Genomic DNA, 25,508 nt, shown 5'->3' on the forward strand with positions numbered 1-25,508 from the left:
GGGGCAGGTGTCCAAGGAGCTGCTGCCCTATCGTGACATTGACTGACTGACTACCAAATCACCCGTGTCATGAATCAGGACTGTAGAGAGCTCTGGAGCTGACACATAACCACTCACACGAGCACAGTGACAGCACAAGACAAATACACCGTCTTAGCCTGCATGTGAATGCACATGCACCCCAAAAATCCAGGTGTGCAGATTTACACATATTAATACAGAAACATGCAGACCTGTGCATTCAATTCATGAGCAGACATGTCAGCATGGACGTGCACTTTAAAATGCTACGTCATCCTCAGCCATGCTGCCAACAGGCGGTCACAGAAGCCGCCATATGCTCCTCACTACAGGATGTAAAGACTCCAACAAACACAGGGATGCACGTGTCAGCTCACTGCTCGCAGTGTGCACTGCATACAACAACATGCAATTCAAGTTCCAGGGCCTCCACATGAACAGTGATCAAAGGTGTCCAGTTTATGAGCCATAACCTTCCTCCTACCCACACAGTTTCTTTAAAATGTCCCATATTTCTAAATAAATGTTTTTCTAACAAAACAAATAGAATCCAACATCTTCTCACGAGTAAATCACATACAGCTCTAAAAGCTAGCTATCTCCTAGCAGCCTTTGCAGCACTGCTGGGGAAGGAATCCCTTTAATGTCCTTTACTCCCTTTCTCAGCAAGAATCTGGGGGGCAGATACACAATGACGGAAGACTGATGCACCTCAAACTAAAGCAGGTTTCTCTCTCTCTCTCTTTGTGAAAGACCAAATATATACCAAATAGGTTGTATGTGAGAATATATTGCTGCATGCCATGCACCATAAGCTATTTTTAATAAACCACACATGAAGGTATAGGGATTTGTTTGAGAATTTGCCTATTTGTGTCTAAGCTTTCACTATAATTATATACAAAGGCATGTACCTAATTGGTTTGATGATATTTTTACGAACTTTTGTTACCTTAAGTTAAGTTATTTCAATTGGAAAAAAAGTAAACAGAGACAGTTGTCATTTGTAACCTCCTTTCTGTTCTTTGAGCATTACTATTTTTATTACATTAAAAACACTGGTGTTTATATCAGTGTGTTTGCATATTTATGTCTGCATGTATGTGGCAGCTGCATGTTGTGCCGGCCCCACTGGGCTTGTCTGTGTCAGTGACAGCAGGTCTTCACTAATCACCCAGTGGGTGTAAAGTCATCCCAGTAAGACTCATGCTGAGAAAGCGATGGGGGCACAGAGGTGCTGATGGAGGGGATGGATGAAGGAGGAAAAGTCATACAAGACAAACACAAGATGAACTACATGACAAGATGGCATGAGGCCATGGCTACCTCCAGCTAGTATGGTGAGTTCTAACTACCGTTATGACTACTGCTTCTAAAAATAACAATGATACAGCAATAGTTGTAACAAAAGCAGTGGCAAGCTCTGTCTTCTTATCCTTAAGGCACTGAAAATTAGACTTAAATGCACCCTGTTCTCATGAAGCAAAATGTTGCTCTAAAACAAGTTATTAAATCTGTTTTTTAATGGTTATTCTCTGAATGAAATGTGCAGATGATATCCAATTTAAATACATATGATTTTAAGACACATACAGTAATCACATCATAACCAGAACCAGAACCACAAAACCGAATTTTCTCATCATGCCAACAGAAGAGAATAATGGTATTATCCTCAGCTGCAAATTGCCATTGCTGGTCTGATGGATTTCCCTAGGTTGTGACCACTCCCTGAGGCTGGTCAATAAAGCTAACTTTGAGATATTCAGCATTCTGTGCAGGTTCACAAGGGGCGTTTTTGCCCACAAGGAGCTGTTCATCAATGGGACACACTCCTGATACCAGGGCCGAACGTGAAGGTCAAGTACACCTAGCCTGCCAATGCCCAGAGGCATTTCAATATAGTCTAGATTCTAGAAGTGAGTCACAGAAAGAGATACATAGAGAGAAAAACTTGAATACTAAATGATTGAAAAAGGAGCTGTAGGACAAAGCAGACTCCAGGACGATCACAGTGACACGGACCCACAGAAACAAAATGTGAGACTATTGAATCCATCAATAGAGGAAGGCTAGGCCAGGGTAAATCCATCTCTCAAAACAAGTCAACAAGACAGTGAAATGGCAAAGATACTGCAAACATAAACCATATAGCTGTTTGTTGAGTAAGAATTGATGTATCTCTGAAATACAAGCTTTTCATTTTCACTCATGCAACTATCCTTATATGCCCAAAAGAGAACTGTGCCCTCAGTTTACCGCACAATTCATTCATAAAAATGCATTATCAGGCTTTGTCTAAAACGCAAGCTGGTAAACAAGGATGCAAAGTGGGTAGAAGTATATCTATGACACATGTCACCAAGCGAAGTCACTGAGCTCTTTCCAAAGCTAAAGCTATAATAAACCTTATGCACCAGAGAGAGCTAAAAATAAGGCTAGACCAGCTTACTGCATTTGCAGAAAGCTGCACTTCGTACAGAGCACCATCAATCATCATCATTCACTACTTGCTGATGCTTGTTGTCTGTGCTGTGTATCAAGCATGTAATATTCATACATACATACATACATACATATACAACTGTACACTCACGTGCTACAAATGTCTACACTATGGTTACAAAGTTCTAGGAGTATTCAAGGTGTAAACTTTCCATTGGAATGTATGCAGGAAAAAACGGGATAAAAAATATACATCTTTGTCAAATACACACACAATACTCATATGAAAGCATGCAGTCCTTTGGCTCTGACAGTGCACGATTGTTGGTAGTGGTGTGGGCTGCACTTGTGATGGGAGAATGCACTGTGTGTGCAGAGGGTTGTAATCTTACTGAATTTCCTGAATGCAAGCATGGTTAACATTAAATGTTAACCATGGTTAACATAAAAATGTGAATTTTAACTGAAACATGTCATAAGACCCAGACCCTATTGCTTTTCTATGTGTATTTCCACCCAAAATAATTTCAATATTTATTTTATTTTAATTGTGCAAATTTACCAAAAGTCCAGAGTTTAACTCCCCTTGGAAAATAGCCAGAACGTTACCAAACCTTTGCAACCCTAGTCTGCACATAAATGTCAGTCTTCCACATGAAATAGAGCATTTTAAATTCTAATTCCATTTTGGGGTAAAAGCTCTGCTTGTTAAGAATAGTTATTTTTTCAAAGGTCTATTCATAATTGTGTTAATTGTTTCTATGTTACAAGACTATACACAGCATTAAAAGACCAAACCAACACATATCATACATCAAGTACTTGGCCTTGAGGAAAATCTATGTACATGTATTAAGCATGCTCTTTCTAATTAATATTTCATGTCAGAGTGGAGATTCCCATCAACCATGTTACAACCGCGAGATTTGAGCCACCGGGGAACATACTACTGCAGCCTTAAGTATCCGTTTTGTTGCCATTTCTTAAAATTTCAAAGGTAGGTTTGAAACAGAAATACAATAAAAAAGTATCTACAACCGACAGAAGCTAAAGCTACCGTTCCAGAATTTTTAGTGGTGTAAGCTGCAGAAAAAACTTTCAAACATTTCTTACAATTCCTGCTCTTGACCTTATTCATTATTTTAAACATTAAATTGGCATGGGAGTGATTTTTAGCAGTTTTGTGCCAGAAGGTGTGTGCACTTAGTGCTACATAAGAAGAAGTACAAATATAGAGCAATCAGAGACCAATTTGTAAACTGAGATAAATATAACATGCTGCACTTACAATGCCAGAGTTGTTTCTCTATTTTCCCTTTGGGGATGTAAATTATAGTATAATCAATCACTTTCAGCAAACTTCCTGACATGAATTCTGATGAAGGAGAAAAAGCCTTAACTTGTTAAGATGTAGGATTAAGGGTTTAAGGTTTTTACTATGTTTGTGCATATTTGGAGGTGGGTTTTTTGTCCTTTCACCTTGGCCTTCCCCATGGGACTACTGATGCAGAGCCACTAACACACCCTGTCACTCTGTCAGCCGGTCATCCCGCCTTAAAAAATGTTGAGTCAGACTCTCTGTCATTACAGTCAGGCCCCAAATATTTTAGCTTGTGTGTGTTTCTATGACTAATATAAGCTTTGGCATTCTCTAATATTTTCAAATCATCCAATCGTGGTTACTGAACGTGTCTAGCTACATTGAACATGTAACTGGACATAACGTCTTATGCCTATTCAAAGCGGCTTTCACTTTGATCAATAAAACTGGCAACACCTGCTCGGCCTGGTCTTGCCTCCTGATTGGCTAACGTGCTTCTCTGTTGATAGCGTCTTGCTTCGGTAGTCGACTCAGTTGTTTTTGTTAAATTCTTTATTACAGGAGCTAATTACCCCACTTCAGATGTAAAAATAACGTTGCATTAGTTCACTCAAGTACTACTCATAGCGATCTCCTTTTAGCAACTTTCTTGCTTATCCCACAGTTGTTTACACAGGTTTAGCTCTGTTAGCTACTTTAGTTTAGTAGTTAGCGGTGTCTTCTCTTACTTTTTGGCTCTCTGTTGATGAGCGTGTCAAATGTTCTGCTGTTGAGCTGGCTCCTGCAGTGATAATTCCATAATAACTGTAGTTTATATGTTGTGTTGGAGGCAAAGCTCCACACCAGGGAAGCTCAATCGTTAACTGCTGTATATTAGCCCCAGACTTACCGCTCCACCAGAAAACAAAAAGTAGGGCGCAGAGTCTTCTCCAGTCACGGATTATTCCTTTAATCATTGATATACAATCTGATTGTCTATCGCCACAAGTCTAGAGTCATAGACGTGAAACAGAGAAAGACGAGTGTAAAAACTCAAGTGTGTGTGTTAGCAGGACAGTGGATGTAAGAATTCAAGACATATGCAATCAATCAATCGAGTCAGACGTTTCAGTGATTCATGCGTGTCCTTCTGGCACACCGAAACACAAAGCATGATACTCAGGGATGTAGTAGGCCACTAAACCTGTATCACCATCCTACTAGTCCATAGCTGGTTTGAATTAGTCTTTTTGCTAACCAAAGGTGATGTTATGAAGTAATTATACAGTAGATCACACTGTAACAGCAGTGGATGATGAGAGAATTTCTGCAGTTTAGTCACTGGCTCTGCTCGATCCTCTTGTGACTTTTTTTAATAGAAGCTTACAGGAAGTAAACAGATAAGATGATGTCAAGCAAAGGTTCTCTCGATTCTCCAGGTAAGACACAAAACTCTGTAACGTGACTTTGACTGTTTTGCCGTTAAGTCCTTAATCAGCAAGGCAATTGTTTTAGAAAACAAGCCAACTAAAGGGTTGAACTCATGATGAAATCAACACTGTCCACTCAGTGCCTCCAGAGCAGTATCACATTTCCATCTGTTCCTGCTATCTGGATATCAAATGCAAAAACACATTTTATGACTCACAGACTGTTCTGGCAAAACACAGTGTTAACATTTATCTACTATACTCAGCCTCCAACTCTGTGGTGACTAATAATGGTTGTCCTATGAATGATTTGTGCTACCTGATACAAACGCAAAAAAAAACAGTTTTGTGCATGACTAACTGCTGACAAACAGGGAAAAAGACAGTTAAGCGTAAGAGAGACTATCCTCCGTTAAAATGTGTTGGCTGCGGCCAATATTATCGTGGCATTAGGGAGGACCTTCAGGGAGAGACAGAGGGATGGCTGGGGGCAAGAAGGTGGAAGGGAAAAGGGCTTTCCGTTGAGAAAGATCTCCATGTCAGTTAATGAGGCTGAATCTGCACACCATGCAGTAAATTAACATTTGGTTCAGTGTGGTGCATGATCCTTACCAGTCAATAACAGCTCAGCGATAAAGCACTCTGCCATGTGCACAGACTGGTAAAAGGAGATGGATTGTTTTATGCTAGTCATGCTCTAATGCTGCCCAAAATACATTCCGCCATTTAAGACTTGTATTTACACACATTTTCAGACTTTTGTATTGTGGTAAATAGCTTGATGATGCGTGACATTAATTATAGACTTTTTAGCCGCTAGAATGCCAAATACACATTCATTTCCTGGCTTCTGGTTTTACAACGGCTGGGCTGATAAACTAGTTAGCTGCAGACTCTGACGTTGCAACTACAGCCCCTGTAACAGTACTAAAAATGTGCTCCTTTTTGTTCTACCATTAAAAATCAAAAGGAATAAATGTGGTAAAAAGAAGAGGCATAAAGACAAGATGGCGGGATGCGGAGAGATAGACACTGCGAAGAGCAGGGATAAGCAAAGAGACAGAAAGAAACAGATGAGGGAGAAAATAGCTGAGGGCATGGTGAAACAATAAACAGTTGCTTCGCTTTTCCTCCTTCCATCTAGAGTTTAAAATTGAATTAGCAATGAACTATTTATACAAGTGCAGTGTGCATTTTCCAACTCAATGCCTCTGTACAGTAGACAGCAGAGGAGCAGGGAGGCATAAAGCGCTGTTGATTGGTTTCTTTTCTTTTTTCTACATACTTTTCATGGGCATAATGATAAAAAGTAGCAGAGGGATGTCATGGTGTAGAGTCAAACGAGGAGAAAACCTCAGTTTGGGTTTGCTTGAAGCTGTCTCCCCTTGCTGTGGGGTTCCCAGCCCAGCTGCCATCAATGAGTGATGCAAGCTCTCTCGGATTAGAGCTGTGAAGTGATCAGGAAATGAATGGCAGCTGGTTTTAGTTGGAATGTTTGGAAATCTCTGATGTTAGATTTAGTCATTTTTAGTAGTTTCACAACTTGAACACCCATACTGTTTACAGTACAAAGTCATCTTTAACTCAATCCCTTTGATTTTATCAGAATGTTTGTATGTTCTTAGGAATAAAATAGGAATTCATAGAATTCAATTCCTTTCTATGGTCTGCCCTGTCGACCAGCATAGATTGGTCACTGAAGGATGAGCCTGAAGAGAGAAGAGCCATTACATCTGACATTAGGCAGCAATCCCAGTGACACATGGCACCTTTCAGAACACACACACACACACACACACACACACACACACACAATCAATTAAACCACCTACACACGTGCATGCCTCAATGGCCGAAATAAAGGTGACACTACTTGTCATTGAACACTTACTTCCAGTGCATCAAGTAATAAGCACTTTTTAGTCATATCTCACTTTTCAATCCCCAAATGTCATATTTACTGCTACATGTGAATGTAACAGACAAATCCAAAATTACATTGTATGACTTGTTTTGAGCATCCCCGCACATATTTCTATCTTGCATCCTTGCTAAGTACTTTGCGTTTGTAGGAAAACTAATAATCCAATATGTTGCCTTAACCAGAGCAGTAAGGTTAGTTTTACTAAGCAGCTTTAAATCACAAAATGTTTGGAACAGACATCAGGCCTTTTACCACCAGTGGTTAAAATTGGGCTAAAGCCTGGTGTATTAAAATGTAACCCCCGCCAAAATACAACCTAGGGTTTTTTGTGAATGGACCCGAGTCAAACTTCATTTTAAACACATTATTAGGATGTAAACGCCGCTTTTAAGATTCACCATCAACGCAACAGGGAGGAGAGTAAAGATGGAAAGCTCCTAAAGCTTAGTTCCATTTAAATGCACGGATAATTGGTTGTTTTGTACAATATTGACCTTTCAGTTGAAACAGGAGCATCATATAAGAATGACATTTACTCCTAAGGACTCTTCATTCCGGGATCAACGCTTTTTGACCGGCAGGATGGCAGCGGCCAGAAAAACAAACTGCTAAAGTCTGTAATCAGCCAATTATTTTGCATTTTTCACATAATCGGCATCAGACAAGTTTAATTTTTTATTTATTGATTTACTCAGGCAGGTTCACTGAGAGGCAGCCTCTCTTTCGCAGAAACTACCTGTCACATTCACACAGTTACATCTGCCAGCCACTGAACAGCTCCACTGGAGGGGTTGGAGGTTAAAGGCCTTGCTCAAGGGCACCTCAGTGAAGGTACTGAGGGACATTTTCCTCAATCAGATTTTATCCGGTTGCTCTGGGAATTCTCTAACCTTGAGGCCACCACTGCATATCTTTAGGTGCTTATCTTTAAGCCACTACTGCCTAAAGATACAGTATATCAAGCCGATTAATAGGCATGTGTATCTGCAGCCTAGTTTTGCTAAAATGTTTAAGTAGCCATAGCGGAAGTGAAGATCCAATTCGATTTTTTGTGTTCTAGTGCTATACATTTTTTTCAGACCTAAAACAAAGAAATGCCGTTGGTTGCTACTGTGTGCAGCACTACTACTGTTTTTCATTAAAAAGTTGATTTGACAAAGTTTATTTTTTTCGGTTCAATAAATGTTTTTGTTGAGAAACTTTGTGAATCTTAAGTAATCATTGGTGTTACATTTTATCTTTGAAATAGAGGTTTAAAACAAGCGTGTATCGGCCAAATATCAGCAAAAATAAATTGGTGGCATTTATCAGCCATCGGATGACCCTAATTTCTAAAGACCGGCATCATCCGGAGAAAAACCCTTATCAGTCGACCTCTAAAAGTGAGTCGTTCAAATCCTTTTTTTTTAGTAAACTCTGTGTACACTATGTTCTCAATGCTCGAGTTCATGTGTAGAGCCCCTGGTGATACTTCAAGCAAAGTTTTATGTTGTGTCAAGCCTTTTTAGGGTTTTAAAAATGTGGATTTTGATGCTATCATAGTAGTTCCCCAAGCACTCCCATTCAAAAGGCCATTTGACCGAAAACAAAAATACAGTCAATCTTAAAGGCGGCGCTTCCATCCTAATTATGCTTTTAAATTAAAGTTTGACTCAGGTCCATTCACAAAAACACTCTATGTTGGATTTTGGCGAGAGTGACACTTTGATAATTTGTTAGAATTTTCTAAAAAAAAAAGTCGGTGGAAATATGTTGTTTAGAAAACAAATTCAGTAAGTGAATTGAATCCACACCTCTCTGACACAATCTTAACCAAAACTGTAGAGTATAATCTTAAAAGAGATATTTCTTCTAGCAGGGCGATTAAGTGGGTCTATCCTCAATATAATACATAAGATCAATCTCAAGTCAGTTTGGAGCACGTGGCAAGTTGCACTACATTCAAGCAATTTAAAATGCATGCAATCATACCTATAGACAATAACAGGATTAGTGTGCAAACTAATCTTGAAACCATCTCACAACACCACCCCCTATATGAAATGCTTGAGTTTTGATCAGTCACTTCTGTTCATTAGTAAGTTCCTGCAAGCCAAATGATCCACATAGACCTTGAGGAGCATTAATTCCATTACATAATGCCAAAGTCCATCTCTAAGTGTGTGTGTGAGTGTGTGTTCTCTTTGTGGGCATATCAGTTTGTATGGCATTGTGCCAGTCTGTATCACTTTCACTCTCCCTCTAATAATTCTTAGGAATTAACAGCGCTCAGGTACTGATTATGGTAATGACCTGTCATAAGTCAATTGCGATGTTAGTAGCTGGTATGTGTTGTATGTAGGTCAGTTAAAATAAGATGTGTTTTATAACTGTTGTATATTTCATATGTCCATTTTGATATGAGATGGAGTTGCTTTGGATGCAAAACAAATCTCTAAAATAAACTGTAATACAATTGCTGTCTGACTCATGTTGTTCTTGTAGTCTCATCAGATGCAGTGTGAGTTGCACTCAGCATCAGCATATATCAACAAGGTTTTTGCACTCTAGCGTGTCCTGTTGAACTGAGAATCTGTCTAGTAACTAGACCATCGCCAACCAAGGCATGCGATTGTCCATCTCATCACTTCATCATCCTGCCACGTGGTAACATCAGTCACTTCAGTCACTGCTGACTGACCCCAGGGAAACAATAAGCTTTGCCAAAAGAGTTATACCTGTTACCCTTCACTCTGCGTGCCAGGGCTTCACATTGGTTGGCCTTGCTAACAACTGTTATGACGGATACTCTGACAAACTGGCACGGGCTTGCAGATAAGCTGTGACACTTGAGGAACTCAACAACTGCACGTTGATCTAATCGCCCACCGGCACAGTGACTCTCTGACCACGTCAACTGTTGCCAGTTCATTCATGTCCATTGACTAAATACATAAATGTACAAGAACTGCAGATACAAAACCAGAATTGGTACCAAGGTTTTGCACTTAAGGAGCACAATGACTTTCCAGATATCTATCAAAGGTGTCTGACAAGGCATGCTTACTGTCTCTAAAATCACTCTGATCTCTCCAGATCAAAATATGTGACAGAGTCGAGTCCTAGATAAGCCTTCAGAGAGGTCTGATAAATATCGGCCATCGTGCTTCCATTCTGGAATCTTCTTGTGTTATCTGAGCAGGTACGGATCCAGGACAACCTTAGATACAGATTCAGAGCGGGGGCTCAGCAAGCACACAGTAGTGGTGTGTAGTGCTGGTCTCAGATGCAGTGTAATCCTAGGCTGGCAGGTAAATATAGCCTGTGGCGGCTTCGGGCTGGGCTGAGTGCTGCTTTGCTCTGCTCGACCTTGGCTCATCCTGCCCTCCCTTTTCTCAAAGGAGATGAAAAAGCTGTTACACTACCTATCACCGCTGTCTGCCAAAAAACATGAATATAATTTCTCTACAAATGTTGACAAGAATTGATCCAATGTTTTAGCTTTCACCAAACCCGGCACCACCTGGAATTATATTCAGTATAACTCAACATGTAACAATTGATATCACGTGAAGGCTTTAAGTTATATGTGTCCTGTTTTATAGCAGCAATACAGAAAGCATTGTTTTGTTTAGCTGTACAGTTGAGTCTTACTACTCTCATCAACCCTGTATGCAGACATTTTCAGAAAACAAGCACCGATAAACCCACTGTACTCTGCGCCTGTCCAGCCCCAAATGACAGACAATGACAGCCCCCATCTGGTGAAGCACATTGAACATCTAGCAAACTAAAATCGTAGTAATAACAACAAAACTCTCAGCGCCTCTACATGATACAAGACTTGCATGATGGTGCACCGCAACCCCCTTCACGCAGTTGCTAGTAGCCATGGTAGCCAAGGAGGACACGGAGGATTATAAAAACATGATGGACTCTTTATAAGAGGTATTTATCTTCACTTGAGTTTCTGTACGGGAAAGCAACGGACGCCACAATCTTAACAGTCATAATAGTGATATTATAGACAGTGATATACTGTAAGTCTTTAATCAGTGCTGCCCTGTGTTCTCTAAAAAAGCTGTAGAAAATCCATGAAGATTTGTCACGCGACTGAGGAGCACAATACTCAATGCTTCCATGTGTCATCCTCTGGGCTTCTTGTAGTTAAAATTTGTCTGACTTGAAATAAATCAATTCAAATCTAAATGTTCATGCAGTTCACAGTAGCCAGTCAAAACTGCGTGCTTCAGTGTATGATTGACTGTGTATGATTGACTTTTCGGGTTCAACTGCAATAACAGGAATGATCTATAAATTTACATCCAAAGCTCTAAAAAAAGCCAAATGAAGATTAATGTTCACCTTGTCTTAAATGTATTTGAAATTATATATTCATGCAGATGCTACCACCTTCAATTACTAAATTTAGGCATAGCTGAAAATGACTTCTGAAGTCATTGTTCCATGTGTTGTTTTGTTTTGGAAAGAAGTTGGAAGAGCAGCAAAGAAAAAGAGAGAGAGAGACAGACAGAGGAGGTTTTTTTAGCCAATTAGGGTTGGGTATCCATAAGGTTACATAAAAGTGGAATGAGATACCCTGAAGCTCTGCTGTTTCACTTACACTCACACAAACTGTATGTGCACGCATGCACACATACAGCTCCTTTGAAAACACGAGCAAGCACACACACATATACACAAAATACACACACTATCCATTAGCAAATCTTTGGATCCATTGTAATAAGTGCAGGCCTAGAGGAAACAGGGAAATGAACAGGCCAAAGGAGCCTCGTGCTGAGAGTACTACAATAAAAGGTTTCACGTCTCGGATTAGTTTATCCCAAGTTATAGAGAAATTAAAATGAACCCAGCAATACAGCATTTGAAGATGACCAATTTTCATGTGCTTCTTTATTCACATTATTTCATTGTTATTATTATGTATTATCACAGCCATGTCATTATTTGCCCTTTCTAAATGCTGTCCTCCATAAATGACTGACTGATCTTATTAGATTTAATGAAGTACATGTAATACTAAGTTGGAATTCAAATTTTCCCCCTAATTGGTACAATTCATTAGACTAACTCTTTGCACACATTTGGAAACGTTACGTGTTTGTTTTTACATACAAGATGTCTAACAATCAGGCAGCAAACTCTCCTTTTTAGCCGTCGCTGACCGTTACTTTCACTGTTTAAAATAATTAATGCTGCCGGCAATGATGTCAATAATTAACATTAATTCTGTGAGTAACTTGATAACTGGCCGAAATTGAATTTGTCCGTGGTCTGGTTAAAGTGCTCTCCGCAAGCTGGTGTCTGTGTTCTGCCAAAGATTGTTTGTAAGGAAAGAAGCTCCACTCTGTTTCATCATGGTGCAACTGTGTTTTTGTAGTCAAGAGCGTCAAGAGAGCTATACTTCTCTCTAGCTGATTGCGTCACATTGTTTACAGGAGTTGCACTTTGCAGTTAAACTTCAATTCAACATATTAACAAATTCAGATGATCAATTTAATAGTTTTGAACCAGGAACTCCAGTATTTGGATGCAGAAGCTTGCAAAAACTAGGGTGTACATTAGAAATCTACAGCTGACATCTTAATGTGTCAGATACATCATTTAACCACCATAGGTAAGAAAAACTCCCAGATCGGACCCGGTATCATCAGACACCTTATGTTTAAGGATTCAGATAGGGATCGGGCCAATAAAACTTGATTGGGACGTCCCTAATTCATTGCAGCATAGATCAATGACAATCATGGGACTGTTGTGACTCGTGACTAGTAATCATATACCAGTGATCAATGATCAGAATGTGATCTGCACACAAGCATATTTACTGTTATCTTGTCATTTCCAATCAGTCTGATCACAGTGCTTCCCTTGCACAGCATGGCACCAATCACCCTATGAAAAAACCCATTTTAGTTATACAATTTGATTTACCTTAGTAACATTTCTGCTCTTATTCTTCTCTTAAAAAACCCTATTGTTTCATTTTTCAGATATAGGTGGGGAAAGACAGGAAAATTAAGGAGAAAAGAAGTATGTGACAAAGGCTGTTGATCTATTCCAAAACCTATGACTCTAAAAGCTTCGTGGCATGCATCTTAACCAGCAGAGCTAGCAAAATGGCCATGCACTTTCTTTGCAGATTCATTAACTACATTAGTGTCCAGTCCTTCCAGACCTATGATAGGATCTCTGTTGGCACTGTGGTGGATGACCTTTGTGCAATGGGAGAAGTAGGGAAGAGAGATGCCATGCTGCCGAGTTTGATTTACATCGAATGGAGCTAATTAACATCCCCAGAACATTAAAACCTGCCTGTGCTTCCTTTCACTCTCTGACTTGCTTCCTCACTCCTTTTGTATCTTGCATAGCAACAATACACTGGTGGAAAAAGGAAAGATTTAGAGAGAGATGGACAGAGACAGATACAAAGTGGCATGGTTGATGATTGAGGTGAGAGTGAGGGAGAAAGGCCACTGTGAAGCAGAGATGGGTTTATTTTTGCAACAAACTCTTCCTTATTGTTGCATCAAATGTGCCTTAAGCTGCGAAATCTTGCAGACAGCAATACAATAAATATGTTATGTGTGCTTTTTCCTCCCTTTCTCATTGAGGATTACAATGATCCAAATAAATGAGAGTTCTTGCTGAAAATCAACTTTTAACTACAGAAGAAATTAGATGTCGTATTAGATGCTACTTCAATTTTTTTTTCTACCCCAGTCAAGCCAAAGGAACTAGTTGAGATGGAGAGTTGTTGACCATTAATGAAATATTAAACATAATTTTTGAACAGTAAAATAAACATAGTCTAGGGAGCAAACGTTATCAGCAAGTGAATGGCTAGCTGAGTGCACTGAAACTGGACCAAATCAAATCATATGTTTTAGTATTTTTTATTAACGCGGTCTCTGGGGGCTGCAACGAGGAAATGAAGCGCCACACGCCGGCAACAACTGCCATGACACTGGGTTGCTATAGTGGACGCAACAACCTGGAAATGAAATGCCACACGCCGGTCACAACAACGGGACCGACCACTGCACGTGGGACAAGCTACAACAACGGGACGATTAGGAAAAGAATTGCAGCTATTAGAAAATGTATAGAAAATAAATTGGTTAGGAAAAGAACAACGGGGAAAGGAACTTTTACACGAGATACGATGCCTGTTCTTCTGGGTGAAAGTCCTTACACGGATGTTCAATACTACTCTCTACCGTAATCGTGCTGAAAGATGCTTCCCATTGAAATACATCAGTTTAACATTCCTGCTCACCACCACAAAAAAACAAGAAAATTGTGTCTCTGTACGCGGATCAATAGATTAAATATCGTCTTCATTCCCGAACTGCCATGAGATTGGGCTGGCAACTCACAATTTGATTCAGTTCTGATTCAGAGGCTGATGACTCAATTCTAAACCAATTATCAATGCATCTCAATGCAACAATTGTTTTATGTACATTTCCATGTGTGATTTTTAAAAATATACATATAAATCTGAGTTTGCTACTCAGAGTTTGCTAATCACTTCCTAGACAAAGCTTAGATTTTGACAAGCATTTGTCACAAGTTTTAATGATTATTGTTTTTGTGTACTGAAGTTTTAATGCTGTAGTCATTCGACTCTAAAGCCTTAAACATGATTGTGAACGTCACCTCCTCTTGCAGTAATCTTCCATGTCAGAGGCTCAGTCATGTTTAAAGGTGGATATTGGCTTCTTAGAAAATGAAACATGAGGTGTTCAGATGTAATGTGGTAAAATAGATCAACAGCCTTTTTGTGTTTTGCCTAATTATTTTATGTATGTCTTATTAGATCATGTATACAAAACATATCTATTTTTTTTTTTCCTTTTGGCCGTTTTTGCGTGTTTTTTTCTGCACTCTTGCCTAAACTTGTTGGCCATCATCCCATCCTCTTTCAGTCACTCTGTTTTCTGATTTGTACTTGTCTGGAGACAGTAACTTTTAAATAATCGGTGGAGAGCAACTGCGTCACCTGACTCTAAAACTTGCGGCCGCCCTGATCTCAAGCTTATTGTTGCCCACGTGAGCATGACATCAGAGCAAGTCTGGATCAAGTCAGACACAAATCTAAGCGACATGCAATGGCGGCGATCGCCGGTTATCGGTTCCGCGACAGGCCTGGCTCCGCTGGAACAAGCCTACTGTGAGAGGTCGGGCGTAGCCACTCTGCCTACGCTCACCTGCCAGCTTCATCAAGCAACTGCAAGCCCTCAGCACTGATTGCCATCTCCTCCTCCTGCTGCTGTAACCAGGTCTCAACCTCTACTCTTCACTAGTGCGTTGTAGTACCAACAGTGGTAAACTCTTTGCCTGTTCTTGACCCGTTTGCTTCCTGCTAGCATGCATTTTGCTCACTGCCTTTTTTGTTACCCAGCTTGTCTGACCATTAACACAGTTTTTGGGTCTTTTTAGTTCTGCCAAGCTCCACCTGCCCGTTTGACTCTTCCAGCCTTGTTCCTGAATATCTCAGCCTTCATTAAGATCTCCGCTCACTAACCCAGACTGCCGGCAACCTGCTTCTTCTACGCCCTGCTTCCCCGTTGACCCCCATTTTTTGCAGTTCAGCTTTTTTTGTTAATAAACCGTTGCCGTTGTCTGCCTAGTGGGTTAAGTTCTGTTCTCAAGCGTAAGCTTAACAAAAACAGTACAGCAACATTTCTACCGCCAGACACATCTTTGCTGAAAGACATGTAAGAATGATGGATTGCCGCAGCACTGCACCCCAAGCGGTTAGGGGTTCCTTGCCTTGCTAAAGGGCACCTCCATAGATACCAGTCCACCCTCCATACCTGGTCCATCTGGGACTTTAACTGTCTGCCCTCCAGTTCCCAAGCCAAGTCCCTATGTAATGAGCTATCAACCCCAATGATTTCCCACTATAATAGAGCAATGATTTGCTAATCACATCAGATCCTCCATATTGCTATCAAATTGTATGGTTTTATCTAGGATAATAGATTTTTAAGATGACAAATACAAGATTAGATGTGCATAAGGGATATTAAAGAGGGTGTATTTTGGTGACAATATACCGCTAACAAGTGATTCTGTGTTTCTGTAAAAAAAAAAAGAAAAAAAAAGAATCCTCGCAACATAACTACATTTTCATCACTACAGTTAGCCAGATTATTTTACAAAAAGTAAACCAGTACAACATACTGCTTAAAGCCAACTGTATAGCCTCGGAAACCTGTAGCACACCACGCAGTTTTGCAGTCAGGACAATCAATCTGTTTTAAGTTGAAAAAATATTAAATACTACAGAAAAGAAATTACACTGTGAGCACCCAAGCTCTTTCTGCAGATTCAAGTTTTTGAACCATAGCCTTTTTTCTGTCAGACAAATGCACTTCCTTTTTTACACACACACACACACACACACACACACACACACACACACACACACACACACAACATGGCAGGAGAAACAATAAGCAATTGAGAGCGTAGCCTCTTAACATGGCATAATTGCATAATTTCACTAAGGGACAACATTCTAACAAGTTTTTTTGATCCATTCAACAAGTACATTTTACAGCAGAATATGCATCATTTAAGTGTCGCCAAGCATGAGTACATGGCAGCACCCCAATAATATCTACTCCTAAAGGCACAACCAGAGTGTGGGAGGGCAGGGGGGAAGTGAGACGGGAGAAGGGTGAATGAGAATTCTCTTGCCTACATAATATTTTATGCATGTTACATAAAAATACTAGCAGCAAATAATATATCATTAGCTTGGGATTCTTGATTAAACAATGCATGTAGCACAAACATACTCCCCACAAAAGATATACATATGTATAAAATTGCAGTTATTATGAGTGTACCTCCATTTTCCCCCTCCATTTTACAGCTTCCCCTTTAAAAAAAAATTAATATGGGGGAAAACACCAAATGTAAGACCAACACAGCTTCGTGGGAAAGAATTGAGCATGCCTCTGCATTTTAATGGGATTATATGTATTCAAATGCATGCAAGTGCAGTACACTAAACTTGCACTGCATTAATATAAATGATCTGCACCCATGTAAGCCTGAAATCCTCCTAAATGCTTGTGACAGAAAAGTGACATTGACATTACCTGTCATTTAACCAGCAGCCTATATTGGTCCCATCTCTAACGGCACACAATCATCACCAGCCTCCTTTTCATTCCCCCATGGCTAAACACCTAATTGTGCAAACACAACCTGTACCAGAGCATATGTGCTTGACTGGTTAGCCTACACACACGCACCAGCTGAGGCCATAAAACCAACTGTGTAATTGTACGTGTGTAATTCCATCCTCACCAACCTTGCACAATAGATGTAGTGATAGAGAGAACCATAGAGAGGTAAAAAAGACAGGTAGAGTGGAAAAGATGGGTATAAGAAACACCGTCACCTCCCCTGTCTCTTGAGACAGACAGCCATACCTTGCGCCTGCGGTCCCTGGACCGATTCCTCTTTTTGATCTTTTCCTCCTCCTTCTCCCTCTGCTCCTGGGCGGCAGCCTCAGCGAGGTCCTTGGTCTTACGGAGTTGCTTGGCGGCTTGTGCCATGGTGCCGCTGCTACTGCTGCTACTGTTGCTGTTGCTGCTGTTCTAGTCGGCGTCACTCCCGCCCTCCTCCCGTTTGCACGACCACCACTCGTCCTGGTTTCCTCTTCCTGCGTCCCTCTGTCCCCCAAGTCCTGTCACATACTACCTCTTCTCTGGTGGCCACCACGATATTGGTGTGTACAAGGCAGCAAGCAGTGAGGACGTCCGTGTCCAGATATACGTGTTTGTAAACGGGTGATGTTGATGCTACAGCAGCCACAGGACAGCCTCCAGCAGCCACAAAGAAAGATGCTACAGCTAGTGGTGCTGATGCTGCTGCCTGTGCCGCGGCTGCTACTCATCCAGTCAGCTTTCACTGCGCTGAATTGCCTCCCCTCCCCCTTCTTTCTTTCCTACCTTCCTCCCTTCTCTCCCCTCTCCTCCCTCTGCTTGCACAGACCAGTCACGCAGTCCTGTGTTCAGCACGGTGGGAATCCTGCTGCAGAGCTCCCTCTTTTTATCTGTCAAATGTCCTGCTGTTCTGCCCCTTCTTTCAGTTTTATTCTCTGTTAAACGGTTTTCTTTTACAATAGCTGTTGATGCGTCTTGCATAAGTGAGCTACAAATGATAAGGGTGCCAAAGCTGAGGAATGCCTTCAAAATATTATTTTTTGCACATCTTCCCTCTCTCTCTGACCATGGCTTTTCCTTGGCACCTCCCACCTGGAAACAGATGGAGAAAGAACAGTGTGAAGAGATGGAAGCTTGTGAACTAGAAACGGATCTTTCATTGGTTGTACAGAATCTGAGTGCTTGTTCTTCTGCAACGTGATTCTTTTCACAGCTGGGTCACTTCTTGACTATCCAAGGTTGATGTTAAGGTAGCAAGGAAACATGGTGCCATTAACATGAACTACACTAGACTACTTCCCTCATATTATCGTGTCAGAAGCAGACAGGGGGAAAAACATCAACAACATGAATGGTTCATAAAAACTGCATGTCCACTCCCTCCCCTTTCATTCCACCACTTTCCCTCTTTCCATCCCATCAGGAGGTTAGGCATGGCTCTTTGATGTTGCAATTCAGTAGCAGATGAGTAAACAAACGCATGCATACAATACAATTTAAAGATGTGAAGGCAGAAAGACTGTGACTGGTCAATGTGATGATGTCCATAAAATAAATCTAAATAAAAAACTATAATTTGTAAAAAAATTCCAATCAATGTCTAAAATGATTCGCTGTCTAACACAAAGTACCTCTGTGAAACTAAATCTATTGCAAAATGAAATATTATTTATCACTATCTATTTTTTATAATCTCATTATCTATCACTTTAGATAATTTTTTACTCCATGTTACTGGCTCCTATGAATTCAATTAAATATTATTTATAGTATCAATTCATAACAAGAGTTATGTCTATGAAGACTATAATATGTCATTCCGATAGTTTCCGTTTCAATGTACTAATTTAAAATGATATACTTTCTGTGAGCACAACTGTAACTGCCCATCAGGTATTTAGAGCGAAGCTATGACTCATGTCTTTCTTGTCATCTTAACGGTTACATTTTTATGCCAGTCACACGATATGTTTGCTCTTTGTAACCCACATTTCTGAATTAGAGAGAAGATGCGTTTGCTGTCAGAAGGTGACATCCAACTCTCTCTCACTCCATCTTATTTATTCCTCCCCTTTGCACCTGCAACATCCTCTTTCTGCATAATGATATGGCAAGGAAACATGCAGCATAGCCTTCAACAAAAAAACCATGTGACAAGAAAAGGGGTGTGGACGCATAGTCAACAAAAATAGGCTACTTCGCATGTCTTTTTCTAAAAGTCTTTCCAGGACGAGGAAAAAGGTCATGAGGTCAAGGAAAGGTGGGAAGGAGAATTCCTAATTCATAGGAAAAGACAACCACGATGCTAAGAGAATCCAACTGCCCTTACACTAGGCTACGCTATTATGGACTTATAAAAGCACATCTAAGATACCCTGTGCCTTCTTGCCATGGTGTTTCATGCAGGCTATATGAATCTGGACAACGCAGTAAAAATATAATTACTCATTTGCAAGGTTGGAATTGAAATGAAAAAAAAAGGGATTTATAGCTACCATAAAAACTGAAACGAAATGGTTGTCACATAGAGAATGGATGCTCACCCTCCTTTCCCCTCATATTTATCCATGTAAATCCCAATTAGTATGACTGTATGAAAATAATTGATGAATTTATGCAAGACAGGCGTGTTGTTTGTTTTTTGTGAATAGCCAAATAGTGCATCGCTTTAAATGTTAAATGTTCCTGCCAGTAAATTGTGGGCTCCAAAGATCGCCTATTGATTCACCTAATAATTATTTTCTCAAGTAAATATGGTAAACATTTTAACCTTTAGATATCACCATGAGAATTACTGAGTTGAATAATTCCATTAAGACTAACAAAAAATGTATTACAAGTTTTTTGAAATTGTTTGTTAACATGGGCAAACGGTGCATAATCTAATTAAGTATAATTTGCACAAATACCACAATAGAAAAACACATTAGGTAATGCCAAGTGAAAACGTCTGGTTGAATCTTATATAACTGTAAACGATTTAATGTTAAGTCATTTTCAGGGCGATATCCAAAGGTTAAAAACGTTAGCCTATCCCCACCTATGAAAAGGCTATATTTGGGTCTATTTCAAAACTTTCCCCTAATGGGATTCTTTAGGGCTTTTTTTCCCTTACTCAGGAAATATTGAGGATACAAAACCAGTTGGATTTTGTCCTAAGTTGACCCCCATTTTGGCTTAAAATAACTGGACCATTAGGAGATTCAATTACATTTTATTTATGGTATCAAATCCTAACAAGATTAGGCTACCAGTATCTCAAGACACTTTACAGATAGAGTAGGTCAAGACCACACTCTATAATTTACAAAAACCCAACAATTCCCAGATGCATGTGCACATTTAAAGTTAGTGTGTGCACATTATAGAGACTAAATAGGTGAAGGGCTTAGGTGCACAATATTGATGCTCCCATACATAGAGGGTTCAATATTTATACAGTCTATGCTCCCATAGCTTAGTTTATTAAGTAATGTAACAAATGATCTTTGGCAGGCACGTTTTTTATATGACCAATCATTTAAATACTTGAATGAATAAACCATAATTAAGGATCAGTCCAGTGTATGAATGTCTTTGTGCTGCCATTGCCATTAACATTAGTTTCAAGAAGAGAGGTCACATATCCCTGTTGTTTGCTACATGCCTTCTAATTGTTGTGAAAATATGATAGTTCCTCAACATACCCATAACCCAAAAATTGTCACTTTAAGGAATAGTGACATGCTGCTCATTCTTGCCAACCAGTGATGGTGCAATCATTTTAATAGGCATTTTATTGTGAAAGAGTGTCCAGCCCACAATGTTAGCCAATGTTTTTGCATTCACCTCATGTGTTGGACATAACAAAACACTGTTGCAGTTTAGGTCCTACTGTACAGTAGGTGGTACATACACCTTCATGTTGGGACTATCTTCATGCACCATCATAAAAGCATCAATATATTTTTCATATATTTTGCTTTCTAAACAAGACAGACACAAATCAATGACATGCGAAACATGATGCAGCCAATATGAGGAGGAATGTATGGTATTAATTTTAGTAGGTCTGCAATTGGGCCCCCATCAATGGAACTATAGTAGGGCTGTGGCATTTATGTATGTCACCAATAAAAAAAAGCCACTTAAAAAGGCTAGCTAGAAGCAGTCAGCCAACGAGAGCTCCCAAGCAGATAGCTTGCTTGCTGAACGAGCTTATGCTCCTGTTTCTTATTTTAAGACAAGTCCTCTTATGCAGACCTCGTTCCCAATGTTCGGTGTTAGCTAACGGCTAGCTACACATAGCTAGCACTAAAGCTGTTAGCTAACATGGCACAAACTTGTACTTGCTGACTAAGTAGTTAGGCGCTATTTAGCTAACAATTGGTTACAGCAGTTCCCAACATGTTACAAATGTTTTACTAGTTTGGGTTCCGTCAGTCACTGGTATTTCTGCTATTTTCTAGCTTGTTTACAAAAAATAAAAGTAACAGTAAAAGTTAAGGCAGCTGGCTATAACGTTTGAACTTTACTGTCAAATAATGGATGGACAATGCAAATAAATAATTAATAACTTGCTTACCATAAAACCCTTGCATACCGTTACTTATGAATGTGCTTTTATGTAGTATAGCTGTACGTTTAGGTAATTCGAGCCCTAGACTACACCCTCCGAGCCGCGAGGTGCAGTTTGGTATCAACCTGTGCTCTGTGTTTGAATCTCAACCCCACACCACACTACTCCACTGCATTACAGGTACAGACCAGTAACATTATGGTAGCCAGCACTATTACAATGGGTGGACATTAACATTGGACATGCACATAGTAGGTGGCAAAAGTATCACTTAAAGCCATACATTTGAAATAAATGCATTGATAAAATGAAATGAATTAATAATAGTAATACAGTTTTAATGAGCACACAGTGCATGTTGTATTTGATCATAAATAACAGTGCTGTGCAGTGATGATTTTAGTGGTGACGTCACATACTGTAAAAAGAAAAACAGAATAGTGATGAACAGTTGGAGCAGATGGTGCTGGGATCTATCATTGATGAAAACAATCACAATACTGGGTCAAATCTAATTCTGCATGCTCCTCAGCCATACTGTGTCCTTGTTACTATTATTAATGTTATTAATATTATTAAGCAACAAACATGTTACATTTTCTGTTACCTGAATCAAAACAGAAGTGAAGTGTAGTGAAATAAGGAAATTCCATCATGATATTTGTATTTGAAAATATCTGTAGTCCTTCACGTTGTTTTAGACTTAAGTATCAGTAGACTCATATTGGAACTAACCCAGATGTAGTTTATAGTTTATTTTAACAATATAACCACATCAATACTCCATAACTATCACCAAACAATAATAAAATAGAGAGCAATAAACTGTTGGGAACTGGAAGACTTGTCAAAAGGATCATTTCTTTTGTTTAAAAAAAATGTCTGCTGTATCAGCCACTCTAATATCTTTGGACAGGGTGTTACATTTTTAATGAGCAAAATACAATACCATCCAATTTTCTCTTAAGTGCTTTTGGAAACATTTAGCTTGCTGTAGAGGATGGCCAAGGACGTTGCATAAGCATGACTAAACAATTTAACACTTAGTAAAATGACTTTAAAACGACACAATCTAAAAGAAAATGGGCAATATGGCTGTAGGAGTGAATTATGTGTAATAATCTCACTCTTTAGTTTGAGTTGCAACAGTGAAGTCATGTTCAATCGGCATATAGTATAGCATGGAAGTGTAATATTTAATGCCACCATGTCACTCTATGTTTCTGAGTAGATTAAACTGTTCCTGGCGGTTGGTGATTCATGTTACAGTGCTGAGATTTACAAGTACATCCCATGGTATTTAAAACCTCAAACTGCACTGCAAACTCTTTGACCATCTCATGTCCAGTGTGATAGCACCACCAAGTGGTAGCTGGTTGTCATTACTATTAGTTGACGTTTTTCTGTATCACCAAGCTGCATTGTTTTTTGAACGTTTGAACATGGTTTCATGATGTAATTGTGATATTTTTTGATGGAAAAAACAACTTAGAGTCTTTATAAATGGTTAGTAAAAACAGACTGCTGTGTTATATTTATGCTCCTTGAAGGTGGTGTCAGTCCCACTATTGAGTCATGGTCATTTGCCCTTCACTAGATAAAAAAAAGGGATTACATTTGATGTCATTTTACACTTATTCACATGCTTTCTATGTGATAATAAACATATGCCTATGTTATTGCTTGTATGAAAGTGTCTATAGCAGATTTCTTGTTTCATTTCTTTTGCTACTCCAATTATTATGATGATTATTTACATATTTTTCACTTTTTATTCTTTGCATCAACAAACGTTTTTTAGTGTGATTGTATCTAAACAGAAAATGTGTGATATAAAGAAATAAGTGTCTAGATAAAGGGGTGATTTCATTTTTTATACTATAACCTCACAATTGTTGTTTTCTTAATGATATCTAGTTTATTTATGATCATTCTTTTTTATCTATATCTTTCATGTGGTTAGATTTTGCTCTTTGTATATGCACTTCATTACTATGGTTGTTTTTGCACAAACATTTGATGTTATGGATCTGTTCTTTAAATGTCCCTAAAATGCCCTACCGATTTGCTGTGTCACATGCCATCTGGCCTAACGCCAATGCAGACCTGCCACCAACTGGTCTCTGCCCTTGACGATGACTTGCACTTCCCTCAGCAAAAAAAAAAGAAAATAGCATTCTGAAACGCAGCCAATGCTGCTGTGTCCGGTATGAAGCCTATAGACATCTCTGAAGTAAGAAGAGAGGTTGTGAGTGGTGTTACTGAGGACGCGTCTTTCTCTTCACCTTGGTGTGATGTTCACCTACACTTCTCGGAATTGGCACCATCAGCTACATGTGCGTCAACTAACGTATTAATGCTCTTTTTATTTGTATGTAGTGTAAGAGTGTGTTTGCTAGAGTGGTGGATATATTTCTTATACATTTTGAGACCTTAATAAAAACGTATAAAAGCATTATTTTACTTTGCAGACTGCAGACTTTGATTGCAATCGCAACACTGACATCAAAGTACAGTATCAATCTTTTAAAGATGTAAATAAACTGTATCTTTACATTTTTTTACATGTCGTAAAAAAGAGTTTTTCTACTTCCTTTTTCTTATTGCTTCTACAATTACAAAAAGCAACTAACGCAACTTGTACCATCACTGCTGTAGTACCAGTACCACAACTCAACACTTACACTCTTGAAACTGTAGGTGACAGCAAAGTGTCAAATGAACCTACCACACAGGTAGTTGTAGGGAAAGCATTGAGTAGATATGAGAGCACACTCTCTGAAATATTTATATCTAATATTGCTGTTAGAACCAAAATGTAATGCTTGTTCTCTTTATTATTCTTTTTTCCCCCTCGTTCTCTGCGCTGTCCAGGGTGTTTTCTTCTATCACTCACTTAAAACTGCAATGTAGCTATGCAGAAATATTGGGCCATCATTTGCATAACATAACATCAAATTAAGCAAGCTCAGCCTAACAATAGGCCATGGAATAACCCTCTAAAGAACCGTACTGCTGGTTCTCTCAATGCAGGGTCAAAATGATGTATTGCTATGTAAGGGCACCAATGCAGATAAACAGTGAAACAAAAAAGGCATTGTGAGTTTGCTCAGCACTTCAGTTACTGCACCAGTGGGCATTGGGGAGGTGTGTGTTTCATTTTGAAGTATATTAACTACCATGGTTAATTGTGGCAAAGGGAATAACTTGACTAATATAAAACAAAAGAATAAAAAACTCCTTAATCGATTGTATGACAAGACGCTGAATTTATGTCAGTACTACGTTGTAATGGACGCGTGATTTAAGACCATTGAGTTAACATACAATGCTATCCGCAGTCTTCTTCAAATGTGATAGGGTTGCATTTTTACTTCTACAGGAGGAGGAATCTCTTTACATGAATTTGTTGTGCAAATACTGTACATCTGCTGATGCCTATGGACACATCTTCAGTAAAGTTCCTGGAATCATCGAGTGTTTTGGGTCTCTTAACATCATGCACTCTTCTCCAGGCATCCCAGTCGGGTCTGATCAGACTCCAACTTGTGTCCAGATAGCTAGCTACACACGACTCCATGGGTCTCCTCTTTTTAGCCAAATCCATCTTGAAGTCCTTTCTGCCACATCGGTGGTA

At 39.4% G+C, this 25,508-nt stretch overlaps 1 protein-coding gene across 10 annotated transcripts in view; it reads right to left on the reverse strand.

Annotated features, from left to right (window-relative positions):
• LOC117959002 (ankyrin-1-like) overlaps positions 1 to 22,003 on the reverse strand; it is an 81,238-nt gene extending 59,235 nt beyond the window's left edge. For 3 of the 10 annotated variants that reach the window (XM_034895815.1, XM_034895814.1, XM_034895813.1), the window contains exons 1-2: positions 21,878 to 22,003; positions 17,578 to 18,405 (exon numbers count right to left, since the gene is read on the reverse strand). In XM_034895815.1, coding sequence (XP_034751706.1) covers positions 17,578 to 17,703 — 126 coding nt within the window. In that variant the 5' untranslated portion in view covers positions 17,704 to 18,405; positions 21,878 to 22,003. The remainder of the gene's footprint in view (positions 1 to 17,577; positions 18,406 to 21,877) is intronic. The other 7 variants (XM_034895818.1, XM_034895819.1, XM_034895822.1 and 4 more) reach the window with 4 other exon arrangements.
• Between the last annotated feature and the right edge of the window lie 3,505 nt (positions 22,004 to 25,508).

This window comes from Etheostoma cragini, chromosome 16 (genome assembly GCF_013103735.1).
Source record: "Etheostoma cragini isolate CJK2018 chromosome 16, CSU_Ecrag_1.0, whole genome shotgun sequence".
Taxonomy (NCBI): Eukaryota; Metazoa; Chordata; class Actinopteri; order Perciformes; family Percidae; genus Etheostoma; species Etheostoma cragini.